General features: G+C 34.8%; 1 protein-coding gene across 5 annotated transcripts in view; it reads left to right on the forward strand.

Annotated features, from left to right (window-relative positions):
- LOC114335738 (protein groucho) overlaps positions 1 to 21,670 on the forward strand; it is a 645,524-nt gene that overhangs the window by 604,186 nt on the left and 19,668 nt on the right. For all 5 annotated transcript variants that reach the window (XM_050644661.1, XM_050644662.1, XM_050644664.1 and 2 more), the window contains 2 exons: positions 6,431 to 6,484; positions 10,447 to 10,611. In XM_050644661.1, coding sequence (XP_050500618.1) covers positions 6,431 to 6,484; positions 10,447 to 10,611 — 219 coding nt within the window. The remainder of the gene's footprint in view (positions 1 to 6,430; positions 6,485 to 10,446; positions 10,612 to 21,670) is intronic.

The raw sequence follows: 21,670 nt of genomic DNA on the forward strand, positions 1-21,670 counted from the left end.
TATGAGCTCATAAGGTACATGCCCTTACCTTATCTGCTGGGTTCATGGGAATCACTTGCCTAGATATAATATGCTGCAACTGTTCTCGCAACTCGATCTTGCAGCTTCCACTAATTATAATGTGAGATGGATAACAATCAAAGATCCAAGTTCTTATTTCAGGCCATATTTAGTGGTTGTCTAAATCTCTAAATTCATCTGTATCTTGCACCATTTAACCAACCCTTTCGTTCACGAATTAAATTTCTTTAAGCTAAAAATCTGAAATTTGCAGCATAGCAAGAATGATTTTTTTTGCGAACTTTTGATCTTAGTTTTACATTTTCAAAATGCCCAGTTTGGTCACACACATCGTGAGCCAATGGAGTAAAAATGACAAAAAACAAAAACTAAAATATTGTATTCAATAAAAAATAATGTATGGTATCCTACAAAACAATTTTTTTCTTTACTTATACAAAGATGTACAATGCATTTGTCGCATGTCATTCGTGAGTTGCCCTTACAACGAGGCAATTATTCTGGATGCATTAGGTTTATCATCGTATATGGGCCAACGATGAAATCCATCTAGTCATACTTCTTGGACAGGGCACAGGGCAAAAAACAATAGTTTTTAAATAAATTCTACTATTTATGAACACCAAAAAATGCATTAAATACCAATTGTTCACATTTATAACGAAAGAAACTCAAATGAATTGGCGCAGTATACACCAATCATAAGTAACTATAAAACCTATATTTCAACAAATTAAATATTTTGTTCAAAAGCTGTTAGATGGCAGCACAAGTACTCATGGGATGGAATAGAATGTCCATAATCGGGGACAATGTGGTACAAGGGTAAAAATACATAGAGTATAGAGCTAAATACAAAAAACTATAGAATAGGTTGTCCTCAATTGAGGACACGGTGAACGAAAGTGTTAATTTCCTATATATAAGTGAAGTCTATTGGAATTACCGATTGCATAAACGGAAGATCTCACTTTATAAGTAGCCAACTTGGAATTGCCCTACCTCTGCCGCCTCACTGCATCAATCCAAATTTCGTATTCAAATATTCGCCGCCGCCCGCGTTGTGTGCCGACGTGTATTTGAGCCGGAATCTACCGCCCCATTCTACTATTATTCGAATGAGATTGAATTCGTCCTAACAAACGAAAAACAAAAAAAAAAGATGAAAAATAAGCGCTTTTAAACGTTTTCCAACATCAATGAAAATAAAATTAAAACAAACACACACATTCGTTCACCGACGGCGCAGAATAAAAATACGATTCGTATCGGTCAGGATCGGATTTGGAAAAAAGCGAGCTAATAAAATCGGAAAACGACGGGTTATTTGGGTTTTGTTTTGTTTTTCAAGTACTTGTGTCTACACGCTCATTGTGCTTACGAATAAAAAGTATACTTTTAAACTTTGCAAATTGCAAATTAATTTTTGTTTGTGAATTTCTTCCTGTAGTTGTTTTCCGTTGTAAAAGTAATAAGAAAAATAACTGATATTTATTATAGTCTTAAGTCCCTTTTACTTTTCAGTGTCGGAATTGACACTTCTTTTCACGTGTGTACACACATGTTGACCATTGTTTCTTGTTATTATTCTAATCTGCTTGCTTCTGCTATTGTTTTCCCTTCCTTTGAATTATTTTCGCGACTGATGTATCTCAATCTTCTCTAGGTCTTCCTCTATTTCTTTTCTTTTATTTCCTGGCTTTCCATCTTTCTTCACCGTCTTTTTTTTAATGTGTCCCCACAGTTGTTTTTCTTCAATATACTCAAATACTGATTTCGTCCTAAGGTCTGTCCGTATATCTGTGTTTTTTATCCATTGTCACTCCTCCAACTCTTCGTAAATATTTCATCTCTAGACCTTGTATCTGAATTTTTAGTTTTCTTGTTAATATCCATGATTCGCAACCGTATGTAAGTACTGGTCGATATATGGTTTTAAACACAGTTAATTTGGGTTTCCTTGTAATAATCTTTCTTGTTTAAGGTGTTATTTTTTATTTTATGGAATAGTTTTGACGTTTTACCAATTCTTTCTTCAATGTCTTTGTCCTGCCTTCCAATAATTTCAATCGTAACGCCTAAGTATTGGAAATGGTTCACTTGCTCTATTTCCTCTCCATTAATTTGTATATTTATTACGAGTTGTTCTTGCGAGATTACCATAGTTTTTGTATTAGTATTGATCTTCATACCATCTTTACACAATGTATTATTCCACGTTCTTCTTCTTCTGACATAACAACTACGTCATCTGCGAATGCACATTCCGAAATGCTTACACTTTGGAGATTTCTGAACCCTATATACAATTGCTTCAGTTTTGGTGTACAATCTGTGTCATGCTTTCATCCATAAGGATGTTGGACAGGGTTGGTTTCATGGCACCTCCTTGCCTTAGTCCTTTGTGGACTCAGGCAAGTGGCTTTTCTATTGCTTTCTCTTCCGTTATCTTCAGTACCCTTACTTACTTCATGCCTCTGAACAAAAAGCATTCAGTTACTTTCGCTGTTATGCATTAGCAAGATATTCGGAGCGGTCTGTGAGAACGGAATATGGAGGCGTAGATATAACTTTGAACTGCAGAATATCTATATACAAGCATACGTTTGGTGGAAAAGATACTATCACTATAATTAAGCGAAACCGCCTGAAGTGGACAAGGCATGTAGCCCGGGCCCCTGAATCGAACATGATAAAAAGATTCTAACAGAGCAACCCGTGGGAATGAGAAGACGGTGTAGACCAAAGTTGAGGTGGATGGACGGGGTAACACAAGATGCCGAGAAGATCGGAGTGGGCAACTGGAAAATGCAAGCAAGGGACAGAACAGAATGGCGCAGAAAGCTTGAGAAGGTCGAGGCCCTCTAGCACCAAGATGATTATGATGATGATACTTTCGTTGTTTCATTCAAGCATTTGTTGTGGACTGCTCGTATCTTCTTTCTGTTTGTTTTGCACGCGGGTTCCTATCCAAACGATACGTATGTGACTATATTATGTAGTTAATGCTATTTATTAGTATGTATGACCTTTTTGTTGTTAATTTACTTTTTCTTCCTGTGAATGCGCTGATGGTAGCTCTTGCTGCTCATCTGTCTTTTGAGTTGTTGCGTTTACATGTGGTGTAAACTTTAGGCCTTTACCCAACGTGACTGCTAGGAATTTGGCTTCGTTTTTCCATTCAATGGGTCTGTCTTGGACTATTAGTTATTCTACTGGGTTGTTCTTCTTTTTTTGAAGATAACCGCTGTGGTCTTCTTTGGATTTATTGCTATTTTTCATTGGTTACCCCAGTTTTCTAGCAGTGTCCTTTACATACAGGCTGAGTGCTGCAGGTGTTCTTGGAACGTCAGCTTTGTATACGCTGTACAGTAGGGATGACAATATTGCCCCTATGGTACTCCGGCCTCCCAGGATCCATCTTAGGACAGGAATTGGCCTATCCGGATCCTAATCCTTCGGTAGCCAAGGTACGAGGTCACTAGTTTTGTCATGGTCCCGCTGTATCCATATTCTCTCATTTTATATACTAGCTATTCATGCCACATTCGTCAAAGTCTTTGCTTACATAAAGGAGGGCAGCTCTTGTATATTGTTTATCGTTGAATCCAGGTGCAATGTATTCTGTTGATAAATGTTTCTAACAGAGTCAACCCTGTCTCGTTGAGGGAAGGCACAATAAAAAGGAATTTTTTTCTGTATAAATATGTTACTTGATTTCGCTGTGATTTATGTATTATACAAATTAATAAATATTATTTGAATTATATCATTTTTTGGTTAATTTTTCATTCTGGTCCGTCTCTGCCAAGCGACAGATTAGAACAAATAATTATATAGTTTTAGCAGCAGATGTTCTATGTATATATAATTTATTTTTGGCACCATACACACACAGTGGCATGGAGGCACTAAATTTTATTTTTATTGAGTAAATAGTCGATTTGGTGAAAACCAGCCTGATGCCTGATGTCTCTCGCCTCTCTAAAATAAAACACAACAAGCTATTTCATTTGTTTTATTACCTCTACAGGGTCGTTTAGTTGTAATGGTTTCGATGGAATGGTATTAGTTCGGTAAATTGTGGGAGCGACTGACTGATTAATAGGTTTTTGTGCTCCAAAAAACTTGACATTCATTTTTTTAGAAAATCCATTTTTGTATTTTGTAAATGGTGATGATGATAGAAACCGAAAAACAACATTACATTTTTCCAAATTCAGACCACTGACATGAAATGCCACAAAATACACTATTTGCAATTCAAGTAAAGTTTGTTTAGCAGTAAATGGTTGACTTTAATTAGTGCGGTCATAAATATTATTAAATTTATCTGACTTGGCTCATTGTTAAGACCGGTCCGGAGCGATAAGCAAATTAGGTAGACAGAGTTGGTATTTTGACAGTTAACACTGACTAAACGGTACTCCTATAATAAAGCAAAGGATCTACAAAATTTACAATAATTACGACGACTAAAACAAAAAACGGATTGTAAAATATGTTGCTTTGCCTTATATACCCGAAATTAATGTTTTCAAATGAGTTTCAAAATAAATTAAATATATTTTAATTGCTAAGATTATAGAAAAACAAACATTCAAACACATTTAAATTTTACCTGAAACCGGGCCTTTTATACTATTATCGGTTAACGCAGGATGTTAGTCGGTACTATTTGAAGTCAACCATTTACTGCTAAAGAAACTTTACATATCTTTCAGAAACAAATGAACAATATGATGATGATAAATCAACATTCATCTTCATTAATGACATCTCTTCGTGATTCTTTGCCACGTTTACATGCTTTCTACTCTTCGATCGATCCTGTGCTGCTATTTCCTATTATCTAATCTCTATTGTCTCCAGATCCTCTTCGACCTTTCCATCTTTTTCTGCTCTTTTCCAAAACACATTGTTTATAAGTAGGTTGCCCTTATTTCTAACCGCATCCTCTGCTTATCTTGTCTATTGGCCTTTATATAAACTGCTCGTCAAAAGTTAGGGATATAGAAAATTTTGCTGAATTTTCATAGTAGATTTTTTCGTGAGCAGATTAACGGATTCCGCTAACTTTTTTTTAATATTTTAGATTTTTCTTTAGGATTTACACAGTTATGCAAAGGTTTACCCAAACTTTTTTTTGTACTTATACCGGGTGGAAGAAAAGAAATGATTTTTTTATGTTAAGTTTGAGACGCCCTGTAGGGAGTACGAGGTACAAATGTGAGTATACATCGAAATCGTATTGTAGTGTTATGTTTTGTGAACATTTTGTTTTTTGAATGTCCCTGATATCTTTAGAAACAAAAAAAAAATAGGAGTATACATCGAAATCGTATTGTAGTGTTATGTTTTGTGAACATTTTGTTTCTTGAATGTCCCTGATATCTTTAGAAACAAAAAAAATAGACGGTTTTGTAATTTAACATGTGTTTTAACCGAAACAAAAGTTTGAGACATTTTGTAGGGAGAAAAAGGCACAAAAGTGAGTAGACCTCGATATTATGTTTTAGTCTCATATTTTGTGAATATTTTATTTTTTTAATTTCTCTAATATCTTTAATAACAAAGAAACTAGACGGTATTACTCTTTGATATATGTTTTAACTGATGACATGCATCACATCACACATGTGAAACATAGAAACACATATTAAAAAGTAATACCGCCTAGTTTCTTTGTTATTAAAGATATCAGAGAAATTAAAAAAATAAAATATTCACAAAATACGAGACTATAACATAATATCGAGGTATACTCACCTTTGTGCCTTTTTCTCCCTACAAGGTGTCTCAAAACTTTTATTTCGGTTAAAACACATGTTAAATTACAAAACCGTATATTTTTTTTGTTTCTAAAGATATCAGGGACATTCAAACAACAACATGTTCACAAAACATAAGACTACAATACGATTCTGATGTATACTCACATTTGTACCTCGTTCTCCCTACAGGGTGTCTCAAACTAAACATAAGAAAAACATTTCTTTTCTTCCACCCGGTATAAGTACAAAAAATAAGTTTGAGTAAACCTTTTCACAATTGTGTAAATACTAAGAACAATCTAAAATAAAAAAAATAGCGGAACCCGTCTGTTCGCGAAAAAATCCACTATGAAAATCAGCATAATTTTCTATATCCCTAACTTTTGACGAGCAGTTTATTTTAGGCTAAAGACTTGTCAAAAAACAAAAAACTTATTTTTTGTCCCCAATATTACCTACCGGTTACTTACATAGATCTACCAATTTTTCTGAGTTGATATGCGGATAACAACATTATGATCACTTTAATGAATGAGCTCAAAATTTAGAAGAACTAATACTAAAGATTACTTAGATTATTTTAGATAGTTTTCTTCTTTTAGCCAATACATTAATTTCTGCTTTTTTTGTTACAGGAAAGTGATGGAGAAAAAAGTGATCAAGACTTAGTTGTGGACGTAGCCAATGAGGTAAGAGTTGTATTAATCGAAGAATTATTATTATTAGACAAGGGGTAAACGGCGGGTTCGTTGGGAAAAATATTCCCATGAGATATTTTTGCATAATCACATTCGTGAGACATCCCAGAATAAGGTTCAAGAAGTCGCCCACGAGAAAACTGGGCCAATTTTTTTTAACAATTTTTTTTTAATCAAATTGCAAAAATCAATATTTTGGCCCAGACTAATTTTTTTTTAGGTTTTTTGGACCATTATGGACACAAAAGGTCTCTTATAATTTTTCTCTAAAGTTGATCTTTTTCGAGTTATAAGCAAGTTAAAATTTGAAAAACGCGAAAATGGACATTTTTAAGGCTTAATAACTCGTTCAAAAATTATTATTTTGAAAGTCAGAAAGTGACTAAATCAAAGTTTAAAGTCGCCGTTACATGATCCTGAAGAAATCTGTGTCATTAATTTACTACTAAGCTGTTATTTTTAATTAATAACAATGAGTGGTTGTATCATATTGACGCTGCTGTAAATGTGAGTGCGAGTAAGATGCACAATTGGACTGCTGGAATAGCTTCTCTCTCGCACTCAGCATTTACAGCCCCGCACACGTGCATGGCGCTTATTATTATTACTTAAAAATAACAGCTTAGTAATAAAATAATGACAAAAATTTCTTCAGGATCTTGTAGGGGGGGCTTCAAACTTTGATTTAGTCATATATTGACTTTCATAATAATAACTTTTAACCGAGTTATTAAGCCTTGAAAATCGCCATTTTTCGTTTTTTTCAATTTTAAATTGCTGATAAGTCGAAAACGATCAACTTTAGAGAAAAATTATAAGAGACCTTTTTTGTCCAGAATGGTCCAAAAAATTAAAGAAAAAATTGTTCGGACCAAAAATATTGATTCTTGCAATTTGATTAAAAAAAATTGTTAAAAAAAAATTGGCCCACTTTACACTTGGGCGCCTTCTTGAACCTTATTCTGGGATGTCTCACGAATGTGATTATGCAAATAAATCTCATGGGAATATTTTTCCCTTCGAACCCGCCGTTTTCGCCTTGTCTATATCTAGTATAGTAGTTAAATAAATGCATAATAAAAAGAAATATAATTAAACAAAATTATATTTATAATACAATATGGTGGCAAACCACAACTATAAATAATAACAGCACTGATCTATCTAACAATATTTCGACATACACACGTCTACTAACAATTACGAATATCTTACACCTGATTTCGTTAGTGGCTTTGAATGAGGTTGGTTACTAACATTTTTATTCAGTCATATATCAACAGTCCTGCCTATTTAAGGGAAAACATCGCGATGCCATGTCCTTTTGAGACGCAAAACAGCGACATCTCTCGTAATACGAGCAAGACGAAAAGCCCTAGATACAAAGTTTGCTACTTTTATACAATTAGAATAATTGAAATAAAAATAATAAACAATATTTTAAATCTAAGACTTTTCGTTAAGAAACTGCTTTCTGGCTGCATCCTCTATCTCCGGCGATGTTTTCCCTTAAATATTCAGGATTGTTGATATTTGTTTCAGAGTTGTGACTGCATAGCTCTTCACTGAGGATGCATATATGCTAAAATAGCTATATGGAGATGGTGGTCCAACTCTGAGTCAAATAAAAACAAAAACTGCCTTTATCTTTCTCATCTTTACTCAGATTTGAGTACCTGAAACTGTATTTCGGTCCTTTTCCTAGACGAAAAGAAGGAAAATACGTGGCCAAAGTGTCCTTTATTTGCTTTCTTCTATATTCGTCGTCTCTTGTGCTTATAGATTGTAAAAGCCAGAGATACAGGATGCAGCCAGAAAGCAGTTTCTTAACGAAAAGTCTTGTATTTAAAATAATATTTATTATTTTTATTTCAAGTATTTTAATTGTATAAAAGTAGCAAACTTTGTATCTAGGGCTTTTCGTCTTGCTCGTATTACGAGAGATGTCGCTGTTTTGCGTCTCAAAAGGTGGAAACATTGCATCGCGATGTTTTCCCTTAAATAGGCAGGATTGTTGATATTTGTTTCAGAGTTGTGACTGCATAGCTTCACTGTGAATGAGATGCTTTTTTTTTTCGTCTTTAAAGAGGGGGGGTCTGGAATCTTCAAAAGACACCTCAGTCCAGAACGCCGCCTGACTGACCTTAGTGCAGGATTCATTCTTCGTAGTACCAGCGATAGTTCCCGAGGTGCTTTAAAACGCTCTCTTGTCGCCGAGGCTACGCCGAATGCCTACCTGCTAAACCAGACCCTCCTCTGTCATCCAGCGCTCCGAAAACGGAATGGCCGCTGCAAGGTCGACATCGCTTCCGAAGCACTTTACCCTCATTTATCCACAGACTGTAAGCAAGGAGGCCCTTCATTTTCCCCGTTCCCCCTTTTTTTGGTCCTAAGATTGGGCTTTTTTTTTTTAATTAGAGCTTCTTTTCCACAGTCTGTCTCATACAATATATCTCACTTATTCGCCTCTCGTCAAAACTTGCATAGATGCTGATGTATAGATGCATAGATGCATAGATGCTGAAATAGCTATATGGAGATGGTGGTCCAACTCTGAGTCAAATAAAAACAAAAACTGCCTTTATCTTAGATAAGCCGATTTATTAGGTACTTAAATTTTTTATTGTAAGCAAACAAACAATTAATTTAATATCGAAATAACAATTAAAATTTACCGTAACTGTACATAATTTCTAAAAAATGTCCATTTAAATATAAACAGAATACAATTCTCCAAAATTGCAATCTAGCAAAAACGTTGCTCTTCAATTTTTCCGCCTGGCTGAGCAGCTTTTCAAATTGTGTGTCACCTTTGCGTACATCCTATACCTATTTTTATAGCTTTAGAACGAAAAGATAGAGATGGGTGGTCACTTACGTCAGGCATTTCGGGAAAAAACTAATGAAAGGATTCCTATGGTAATCGATTGATTTAACATAATATCGGTTAACCAAGCCTTTAGCGTTGCATTGTACTTTCTACGCTGTGTAAACAGCTTCAGTATATACTGGTCCACCACTAGCTTGATGAGTACTTTTGTGTCTCCAATTGAGATGTGGCCACCCACCTCGTTAAACACGATCTCATCGGTAACTAACTTACCGATAAAATAACTGCATTTAGAAGTCAACATCAACAGTCAAAGGTCAACAGTCAACACAGGGCAATATTGACGATTGCAATATTCTTCTTAGCAGAAGAATCGTTCTAGCCAATGCAGCGGACTTTGTTATGAACCAGATTTAAATAACGAGACGTATATCAAAGAACTAAGATACGAATCTGCAAGACCATAATCCGACCGATACTGAGCTATGCAAATGAAACTTAAATACTGACTCAAAAATCTGCAAACCGCATGAACATCTTTGAAGATAGGTACTGAAACGACGGAGGGAATCCCCTTGGCAGTTGATTGTGGAGGAGAATGGCTATAGTATATAGACCTTAATGTAGAGGTTTGCTGAGAGAAGCCAGGGCTGAAATTGTGCTGTAGAACCAACCGTAGGATCGATGAACTGAATTTACCCGTCCATGACACTTATTTTCAACTCATATTCAAGCGCTGGACTCACTGATCACTGCTGTCAGTTGAGGATGTGTCAATTTCTTAGTGTCCGCCAGAACTTCGTTTGTCAGAGTAGTACGAAACAACTATGAAGAGCCAGGGATTAAAACAGGTGTTGAAAAACCCCTCAAAGAAAGAAATCTTTTTCTTTTGTGTCATGTTTAAATTATTTGAAAAGGAATAATAATTAAGCTTACCACATTTGTGGGTTTTTTTACTAATTAAACTGTGCTGACTCATATTAGTTACGTAAAATCGTGTGTCATCTTCGTGGAGAACTCAGAAATGAAATCAGGGGGTTCGATTATTTATAACTTTCACTAACTAGACTAAGTTTACTATGTAAAAGTAAGTGTTATAAATTTGCTTTTTGTTTTATTTTAGGAAGCAGCATCGCCCCATACGAATGGAGAACACGTAACGTTAGGAAATTCCAGTGAAATTAGAGAAAATGGCAGTACCAATGGTGATAAAATCAAAGTCGAAAGACCTCCTAGTAGAAGCGGCTCATCATCTTCGAGGAGTACCCCATCTTTAAAAAGCAAAGACGTAAGTACATAGTATATACTTCTATCTATATAAGGATTATTACAGCTGTCGCCGCCTTCCTTCTTTCAGCCAATGTCTCCAGTCCTTTCTGTTCTGCCATTCTCCATCTCTAAGGTCTCGTCTTTCCATGGCCTCGTCCGCTTCATTCCTCCATGACCTTCGGGGTCTACCTCTTTTTCTCTTTCCTATTGGGCTCCTATCCGAAATCTTTGATATCCACCTTGTACGATCTGCTCGTCTCACATGTCGATGTTATATATAGTCAAAGCCCGAATCTCAGGCACTCCTAGGTTTGACTAGGCAATCCTCAGGTCTGACTGACGGTCTTAGTCAAAGCCCGAAATAAATTACAGTTTCGGCCTTTGACTAGTCAAACCTAGGAGAGACTAAGTTGGTCAGGCAAAGGTCGAAATTTAATTTTATGAAATCGGGGTTTGACTAGTCAAACCCCGATCAGCTATTAAAAGGTCGTAATTTGTTAGATTAGGTTTAATAGAACGTACTTTTTTAATTGTAATATGTATTTATTATTTTTATACTGTCGTAATGAAAATAAAAAAAAAAGTGTTTATTCTCGCATGTTGAGACATTATGGCATTTATAGTTACACAATACGTTAGATCTTTTACACTTAGGGGTAGGCGGGGCGGAATGGGGTACTAAAATGAAATTGATTTTTAAAAATAAGTTAGGATTAATTATTTAAGCTGCATATCATTATATAAACTCATTGTAATATTGTTGACATTATATTACAATATTATTTTTTTATAAGAACAAGAACAGTAAGTTTGTTACTAAAATATTAAACAATCAAGTATATTCAAATGGGAAATAAGCCACAATTTTACCTAAAAACGATTTTATTAACGTTTCGACGCCCAAGTCGGGTGTCGTTGTCAAAATACAAAATAATACTAAATAAACAAAAATGTTGTTGCTTAGTAAAAAATTCTTCTAATAATTTATTTAATCTGACTCATTTATATCGGCAATTCAGACACGTATTATACATTTTAAAGTAGACGACTTTAAAATGATATTGCCAATATTGATGAGTTGCGTTCCTGGGACGACTGTACTAAAAGATAGTTCATTCGATTACATGAAATCAATCCCAACTCAAGAATATCCGCCACAAAAAATCATAGCATATGATCTGTCTTTAAAAAGACAACCAAATGCAACGGTGGTACTGAAATTCTCGCGTTAGAGATTCCATAGTAAATCACGAGGGAAAACCAGGAAAAACCTCGTGATACTATCCCGACATCGTAAGTATTTGGGTTTACATTTAGTTTACTCTCAAAACTAATACCAAATTCTGACTTGATATTTTAAATTTTAAATAATACTAAAATACTAAATATGTACTAACTCGATATGTTACTGATTTACTAATTGTGGTATTTTCTTTCTATCGACTTCCTCCTTTAATATGGGTAACCACATCCTACTGCATTCTACCGATTAAATGTTAAAAATAATTAAATTACCATTCTACATATTAAACAATGTCAATTGCACCGTTCTGCCCCTGCACCGGGGCACAACGGGGTAGTCATTACAAGATTAGTGAAATTAATAAAAAAATAACTTAATAATTGTAATTATTAAGTCCATTATTAAGTACCGTTGAAAAGTCATTTTATGTTAAGTTATGTTAAGCTAAGTTCATCACTGCCACTTTATTAAAGCCCATAACTCTGGCGCCAGATGTTGACTCAAGTTCCCGAAGTGATAAAGTAGGATTTCTCTTTAAAAATCCATTGACCCAATCTTGGCCGGCGACTTCACTCGTAAATATGTGGGCTAGGCCATTTCTTACAGTTAACTGATAAGTTAAGGTACGCAAATCTATCATAGTTAGACCAAATAATCGATACTCCATAATTTTCAAATAGCTCATGAGCTCATGTTCTTGCCTTTCGGTAAAAACAGCTTAAAATTTCCCTGCTGTTTTGTCAATATGGTACTGCGGATCTTTCATTTTCTCTGCAGGATATCTCCAGGTACTTTGGAGAACATTAAATTGCTTTGGAGCCTTCAAATAACCTACTTGACCAGAAATAACCGCTTCGGCAGCATTATTCATACTTTTAGTAGACCATGACTGTCTATTCGTCTTCCTTTTGTATACTAGAACCATCTGAAATAGAAGAAAAATAGTTAAATATAGAGTTTCTGTTTAACAAAAATAGTGTGGGCGGCACGGAGTACTTCCCCATTCCGCCCCAAGCACATGATTTATTTCATCAAGCTATGGTCACTCGAAAACGATTGGTAAGAAAACGTTTGCCTAGACTAAACGAAAGCTAACTAAATACATTACAAGTATTACCAACTAACGTAAAAAAACAAGCGTATGCAACTTACCTTGGTCATAAAATCACAAACAGTTACAAATTATAAGCGAAAAACCACGCAACGATAGATTCACGTTGTTAACGTCAAGAGAACTAGACAAACATGCCTACCGGTCTTCAGTCACACTGAGTCACACTACACTGATGTACTTTTACTTATCGCTGCTAGTCTGCAGCACGTCATTGATACTTAAAAATACCAATCTTCATTCCGCCCCGCTACCCCATTCCACCCCGCCTTCCCCTACATGGTTTTGAAGAGCACATCTTATTGCAGTGGTATTTTATAAATCCTTGTCCTCCAAATTTAGAATCTTTTGTACTAATTTCTCTTAGAGACAGCTTAACGTCTGGAATATCTTCGAAATTAGGAAAATTTCTTTGCATTCTCTTATTTGATTTCTTGAAAAAAGTGTGTTTATTATTCCGTATTTCGTACTAACTCTATATAAACCATCAATTATTGTTTTATCTTGTATGATACCCAAAATATTTCGAGCATCTCCTTGGCACGCGTTCGAGCATGCGTTGTGCACAGACAGAAAAGATTAAAATAAATAAAGGAAATGTGATTGAAGGTCTTCATGCCCAGGCTAATGCTATGAAACAATTAAGTGAAAAAAATGCCCTCCAATTTCGATCGGAAAAACTGTTACAATACCTATCCTCAGTTTTGATAGAGCCAAAGAGGATGCTCGAAATATTTTGAGTAGCGTACAAGATAAAACGGTTTATAAAGAGTTGGTACGAAATACGGAACAATAAACACACTTTTTCAAAAAATCAAATAAGAGAATGCAAATAGAAATTTCCTAATTTCGAAGATTTTCCAGACGTTAAGCTGTCTCTGTCTCTAAGACAAATTAGTACAAAAGATTCTAAATTTGGAAGACAAGGATTTATAAAATGCTACTGCAATAAGAAATGCTCTTTCAAATTACGTAAGTGTAAAAGGTCTAACGTATTGTGCAACTCTAAATACCATAATGCCTCAACATGTGAGAATAAACACTATTTTTTTTATTTTAATTACGACAATATAAAAATAATAAACATTAAAATTAAAAAATTACGTTTTATTAAACCTAATTTAACAAATTACGACATTTTAATAGCTGATCGGGGTTTGATTAGTCAAACCCCGATTTCATAAAATTAAATTTCGACCTTTGCCTGACCAACGTAGTCTCTCTTAGGTTTGACTAGTCAAAGGCCGAAACTGTAATTTATTTCGGGCTTTGACTAAAACCATCAGTCAGACCTGAGGATTGCCTAGTCAAACCTAGGAGTGCCTGAAATTGACTATAACATCGATACCAAATTAAACGTTTTTCTTCGATGTAACTGAGTATGTCTTGTTCTACTGCCATTCTTCGTTTTATCTCCTCATTTCTAATCTCTATTCTTGGCACTCTGCAGCTTCTTCTCATGAACTCTATTCTAGTTGCTGTAATTTTGGACCTGTTTCTTTTGTTTATTACCCAATCCTCTGCTCCATAGGTCATTACACTAGGTACCAAGATATTATATTCCCTTCTTTGTATTTTTGTAATACATATTTGTACTACTTATATACTTAGATGACTGTCCTTTGTGATATTTCATCCCTCTTGTTAACCTTTTAAACACCAACGTACCCATTTTGCTCCAGCACAATAGTAGGTGAAGTAAAACGTTACCGAGATGAGGAATATCGTAGATGGATTGTACGACGAGGTTAGATATAATGGCCAGCTCAGTCATCGGACCTCACACAGTTCCTCTGTAACCTCGTCCATGACAATTACGTCACCTTGTATTAGTAGCTAGAATATGATATGGATGATACCCAATTTGGGTTCCGCAAAGGACTTGGAACAAGAGATGCATTGTTTGCGTTTAATGTCCTCTCTCAAAGATGCATAGATATGAACCTGGATATTTATTCCTGTTTCATCGACTTCGAAAAAGCGTTCGACAGGGTCCGACATGAAAAACTAATAGAATTATTGAAAAGCAGAGGTATAGACAGATGAGATTTACGAATTATCATCAATCTGTATTGGAATCAAAAGGCCAATATAAAGATAGAAGAACAAGAATCCGAGAATATTGATATAAAGAAAGGAGTAAGACAGGGTTGTGTTCTGTCGCCGCTACTGTTTAACCTGTACAGTGAAGCCATATTTCAGGAAGCGATAACGGAGTTAAGTGATGGAATATCTATAAACGGAAGAATAGTAAATAACATAAGATTCGCTGATGACACCGTTATAATGGCAGACACCCTGGAATCGCCACAAGAATTGCTAAATAGAATTAACGATTATTGCATTCGATACGGACTAAAAATAAACAAGAAAAAACTAAATTTATGATTGTCTCAAAAACAGAACATGGAAATGAAAGGTTAATGATAGAGCAAACCCAAATAGAAAAAGGTAAGACATACAAATACCTGGGAACCTGGGTTGATGACAATAACGACCAAAGCAAAGAAATTAAAGTCCGAATTGAAACTGCAAGGCAAGCATTTATAAAAATGAAGACACTACTTACAAACAAAGACCTTCAGTTACCTCTTAGATTGAGGGCTCCAAGATGCCGGAATGGAAGCTTGTACATTGAAGAGACAACACATAAGAAGAATTGAGGCGTTCGAAATGTGGTGTTACAGAAGAATATTGAAAATTCAGTGGGTTCAAAGGATTACCAATGTTGAAGTGCTACGACGTTTAAATAAGAGGTTAGAAATTATGAAAAGTATAAAAACTAGAAAACTGAAATATTTGGGTCACATTACCAGAGGAGAAAAATATGAGTTGCTGAAAATTGTTATGCAAGGAAGGATCCAAGGAAGAAGAAGCATAGGAAGAAGACGCATCTCCTGGCAGCGGAACCTTAGAGAATGGTTTAACTGTAGTTTGTTACAACTACAGTAGAACCCCGCAAATCCGAACTAATTGGGGGGACAGCCTGTTCGGATTCCGAAAAGTTCGGATTATCCGAAAGTTAGCCTTAACTAGTAGTTCAAAGCTTTCATTGTAATTTTGAGTAGCCAAACGTTCTCACAAGAGTGCGGACAATATTTTTGGACTGAAGTTGACTACGAGAGAACCAAAGTAAGTTTGTGTTTAACCTTTATAAACACTTTATAAACCTATATATTAAAGTATAATATTTATTTTTAAGAAATTTTAAATGTAAAGTCCTAGTAATCCTACATTGTCCAATTTTCTGGCTTTACTCTGTATAATAAACATGTTTTTATAAGTTATTGTCTTGAATTTTTAAATTTTTTTCGCTTTCCGTTGGTTCGGATTTGCCGAAAGTTCGGATTTGCCGAAAGTTCGGATTCGCGGGGTTCGGATTTACGGGGTTCTACTGTATTCAGAGCAGCAGCCAACAAAGTGACCATAGCCATTATGATATCCAACCTCCGATAGGAGAGGGAACTTTAAGAAGAAGAAGAAGAAGTATGACAAGTCTACGTCCTTTTTTTCCTCCTTCAAAATTTCACTATTATAATTAAGAATAACCGTTCAAAAGATAAGAAAGGGGTGGAGAAGACTTTTGGCTGGCCCTGTATATTTCCCTTTTTAGTAACCACGTATTTTTGTACATGTTTTATTAGTAAATGAGAATCAAAAACTGGAACAGTCGATAAATTTCTCATTATCCGATTATATTAATGTAACCTCGGTTGTTGTGATCAATATGAAACCACTTTGCATTATCTTTAACTACTGGCCAGCGCAGCGTTAAAACATTTCATAAAGCAGTAATTTCATAAATTCCTCGTAAAATTGCATACGCTAATAGGCCTGGCTCCCGCGTACCAAAAAAAAGTTTATTAATAGAAGCTGAATATTTGTTAATAGCTTAACGGTGTCTAGTCGGACACATTTTGATGTACGGGAACACTGAAACAGGGGAAGTTTTAATTGTGGAACAGGTTAAAAATTTGGAATGGTCAGACCACGAAAAGGTCACATGTATTTTGTCGGATAGAACTTCCAACTGATTTGTTACACTTTCATTAAACTGTCATGCAAAAATCAGACTGCTATTTATCACCAACATAATTCCTATTAGTCTAAGAGCTAGTGAACCCTCCGACTAACGGTCGTTCTGTAAGGCTAGAAATTTTTCTAGTGATAATTCATAGCACACCAAGGCTAAAAACCATGACCTGGCAGGCCTCAGCGGTGCACGTGTATCTACCAGGTGAATCGAAAAGTGCAAATTTAGGGAGTAAAATAAACTTTCTCCTGTAAGGTTTAAATTTAAGTATGTGTTTGAGTAAGTCATTTAGAAGAAATGTGTACAATGACAGGCGATTCTGAAGAGCATAAGACCTTGCCAGGCGAGGGGAAAGATTAGGGGTTTTTCCTAAAATTATTCTTTTTGCATCGAACAAATTTTTTTTAGGTTTTTTGATACATTCCAAACAGAAAACGTCTTTAGTGATTTTTCTCTTAAGTTAATAGTTTTTGTTATATAAGCGATTGAAAATTTTGAAAATTGAGAAATCGGCCATTTTTAACCCTAAATCGGACATTTATCTAAAAATTTCAATATTGTCAAGGTACGTAGATATTCTTTAAACATTGATTGATGAAATCCCGAAGAGTTATTTGCAATAAAATATCGAAGACCCCTTTGTTTTTTTAATTGCTTATCAAGCGGGCGCGTCACTGTAGTATAAGTGAGGAAGTTTGAGTTTGCATAAATTCATTATCTCGAGAATGGGCAAATTTCAAGAGAAATCCTTAGACAGGTCGATTTTTATTTTTAAATTAGGACTTTTTGGCATATATGTAATACTAGTGACGTCATCCATCTGAGCGTGATGACGTAATCGATGATTTTTTTAAATGAGAGTAGGGGTTGTGTGATAGCTCATTTGAAAGGTTATTTAATTCTCTACTCAGTAATGTAAACATTAACATAATTATTTATACAGGGTGTACAAAAAAAATTTTCTTCTATTTGTCAAATTTAATAAAAGTTAATTTAATAAAAAAAATTTTTTTTGTACACCCTGTATAAATAATTATGGTAATGTTTATATTAGTGAATAGAGAATTAAATAACCTTTCAAATGAGCTATCACACAACCCCTACTCTCATTTAAAAAAATCATCGATTACGTCATCACGCTCAGATGGATGACATCACTAGTATTAGATATATGCCAAAAAGTCCTAATTTAAAAATAAAAATCGACCTGTCTAAGGATTTCTCTTGAAATTTGCCCGAGATAATGAATTTATGCCAACTCAAACGTCGTCACTTATACCACAGGGTCGCGCCCGCTTGATTAGCAATTAAAAAACAAAGGCGTTTCCGATATTATATTAAAAAAAGCTTTTTGGGATTTCATCGATCAATGTTTAAAGAATATCTACCTACCTTGGCAACTTTGAAATATTTAGATAAATGTCCGATTTAGGGTTAAAAATGGACGATTTCGCAATTTTCAAAATTTTCAATCGCTTATATAACAAAAACTATTAACTTAAGGGAAAAATAACTAAAGACCTTTTCTGTTTGGAATTATTCAAAAAACCTAAAAAAAATTTGTTCGATGCAAAAAGAATAATTTTAGGAAAAACCCCTAATCTTTCCCCTCGCCTGGCAAGGTCTTATGCTCTTCAGAATCGCCTGTCATTGTACACATTTCTTCTAAATGACTTACTCAAACACATACTTAAATTTAAACCTTACAGGAGAAAGTTTATTTTACCCCCTAAATTTGCACTTTTCGATTCACCTGGTAGATAGACGTGCACCGCTGAGGCCTGCCAGGTCATGGTTTTTAGCCTTGATGTGCTATGAATTATCACTAGAAAAATTTCTAGCCTTACAGGACGACCGTTAGTCGGAGGGTTCACTAGCTCTTAGACTATATCATTTGACATGTTCTACGTGTCGGACTTATTCAAATGCCTAACATTTTTGCCGGAAAAACTCATTATAAAGTTTGCTATGGAATAAACTTGAAAACAACCTGCTAATTTTCACAATCATAAATTTGTCAGGATGACACGTTTCACAATTAAAATCACGTTCCACAATCAAAACGTCCCCTGTTTCAGTGTTCCCATACATCAAAGTTTGTCCGACTAGACATCGTTAAGCTATTAACAAATTTTCAGCTTGCTATTAATAACCTTTTTTTGGTACGCGGATCCAGGCCTAATACTCTAGCTAACACACTAAATTAGAACATCTTTATAAAAAGCCGTAAAGATTAATAGCTTGGAAAGCAATCAGCTGCAGTAATAATTATAAATGTTTCCTCATTTTGTTGTTAAATTTCTAATCTGGACATTATTTGCCGCCAAATTAACATTGTTTCTTTGATTGCGGCGATTAAATTCAATTTCGAATATTCGAATCATGGTATGATACATAGCTAGATATATTTGATTTATATTACGAAGTTAAATGTTAAATGATATTACATATTTTGGATGTTAAATTCAATTTCGAATATTCGAATCATGGTATGATACATAGCTAGATATATTTGATTTATATTACGAAGTTAAATGTTAAATGATATTACATATTTTGGATGTTAAAAGAGATTGAACTCCATTTCAAGGAAAAAACGTACCATAGATTGTTAATATAAGAGTTAGTATGTTAAGACTAGAAAGTCTGGCTTAGCGTATCTACCTAGAAAGCCAGAAGGGATCATGTTGGCGCCACGTTCTTTAATCAATTAAAACTTAGTTTAAAGAAATTAAATCTACTCTAGACGGTAGAATCTGATTTTATTTTTTACTTTCATTGTTTAACACATTCGCTGCCTATCAAAAACATTCGGAACACCATACAGTTTGCAGTTTTTGATATTTGCCACACATTGCCTTGTTACAGCCGTGGCAATGATTGGAAGTATGATTTCCTTTACAAAATGTTTTCAACTGATATTTTTTTCGTTTTTGGATAGTAACAGTGATAGTTGTTGGTAGACCTAATGTTGCTAGGCGTAGTTCCAGATTTCAGGAGGCAAGGTATGGGGCCCATAATTCTTCACACAGCCGAAGAATAAACTTACGAAGACTGAGTCCACTTCCAGTTATTTCTTTATAAATAATCCATGCATTTATTGCTTCCAAGTGAAGAGTATTATAAAATACGTACATATGTCATCGTCTTGAAGTTACTTTTGTAGTATAAAGACGCGTCATTTGGTCCTCTACACTCTACACCAACAATTGCATCTTTGTGTTCACCAATAATTATTATATCTTTGTTACGTAGATGATCAGGTCCTTGATTTTTGACCCTTCGCTTCGTTATCGAACGTATTCGCGTCGTATCTGTTTGATAACGAAGCGAAGGGTCAAAAATTGAGGCCCAATACCAGTATAAGGGTAAATAACCATTTACAATAAACATACATAAATATATTTTAACCAATCGACATGAATTTGAAAGAAAAGCTCGTCGAATTTCCCAGAAAACGATAATAACTTACACAGGTCCTATTTGGCCCCTTTGGTAGATTTGTTAGAACCATTTAATAAATTTAGTAAACAATATTTTTTGTTAAATAAGGCTTTGTATCAAAATATTAAAAATTATAAAATACGAAATTATTATTGCCTCAAATAAAAAATCTACAATAACTTTAAATCACATCAGGGGCCAAATTGGCCCCTCCGACTTTCTAGTGTTAATATGTACACAAACCCTTTAGTCCTCCATCTTCTACGATCTTACGCTTTCATTTCCCTTTGTTGTACCCCAATCCTAGATAAATCGGCTTCAACATCATCCTTTCATCTTTTTCTGGGACGGCCTACTGATCTTCTACCGAATGGTCTGTCAAAAAACACTGTCTTTAACATTATGTCGTTCTCTGATGACCTTCTTATCTTATCCGGTTAGCATTTATATATCTAACGATGTTTTCAGTACCATATAGAGTCACCAATTGCAGCGCCTTCTCCACTCTTCTGTCAATTCGTCTCTTTGAGGGCTAAATATGAGAACCTTCCTTTCAAATACCATCACCTTAAATATTTCCCGCAGATGTAAAGTCCATGTTTCACTTCCACGTGTAAGAACTAAGCGAATAATTGACATGTGCAGTTTTAATTTAGATTGCCTTTTTAGCAGTTTAGATCCTAATAATGATGATCGGGAGGATAGTGCTCTATTCCTCGCAGCTATCTTTGCTTAGACTTCTTTTTCTATGTCGTTGTCATCTGTGATTACCATCCCCAGATACAGTTTACGTCGAAGTTGTATAGTTATGTTCTGGCTAATTCTTCCGGATATAATTATTTTTTGTTGCTACCAGGTATTTCGTCTTCTCTTAATTTATTCAAAGACCTAGACTGCCTGTTTCCTCTTCGAGTTGTGAAAACACCTCTCTCACGTCTCTTGTAGAATGAGCGACTGCATCTAGATCATCAGCAAAGGCCAACAATAATTTTGAACCTCGATTCGCAAATCCCATATCAACTTTGACGATATTTTACTAATTGCATATTCTAAGGCCAAATTGAATAGCAATGGTGATACTGGGTCTCCTTATCTAAGTCCTGATGTTATGCTAACTGGCATCCATGTTCTGTTTCCTATCTTTATTTGTGCATATGAGTCTGTCACGCAGATTTGAGTTAGCTCCATTAATTTTCTTGTTATTCCCATTTATAGCATTGCTAACCATAGTATCTGCTTCTTTTTAT

This window comes from Diabrotica virgifera, chromosome 2, assembly GCF_917563875.1.
Source record: "Diabrotica virgifera virgifera chromosome 2, PGI_DIABVI_V3a".
Lineage (NCBI taxonomy): Eukaryota > Metazoa > Arthropoda > Insecta > Coleoptera > Chrysomelidae > Diabrotica > Diabrotica virgifera.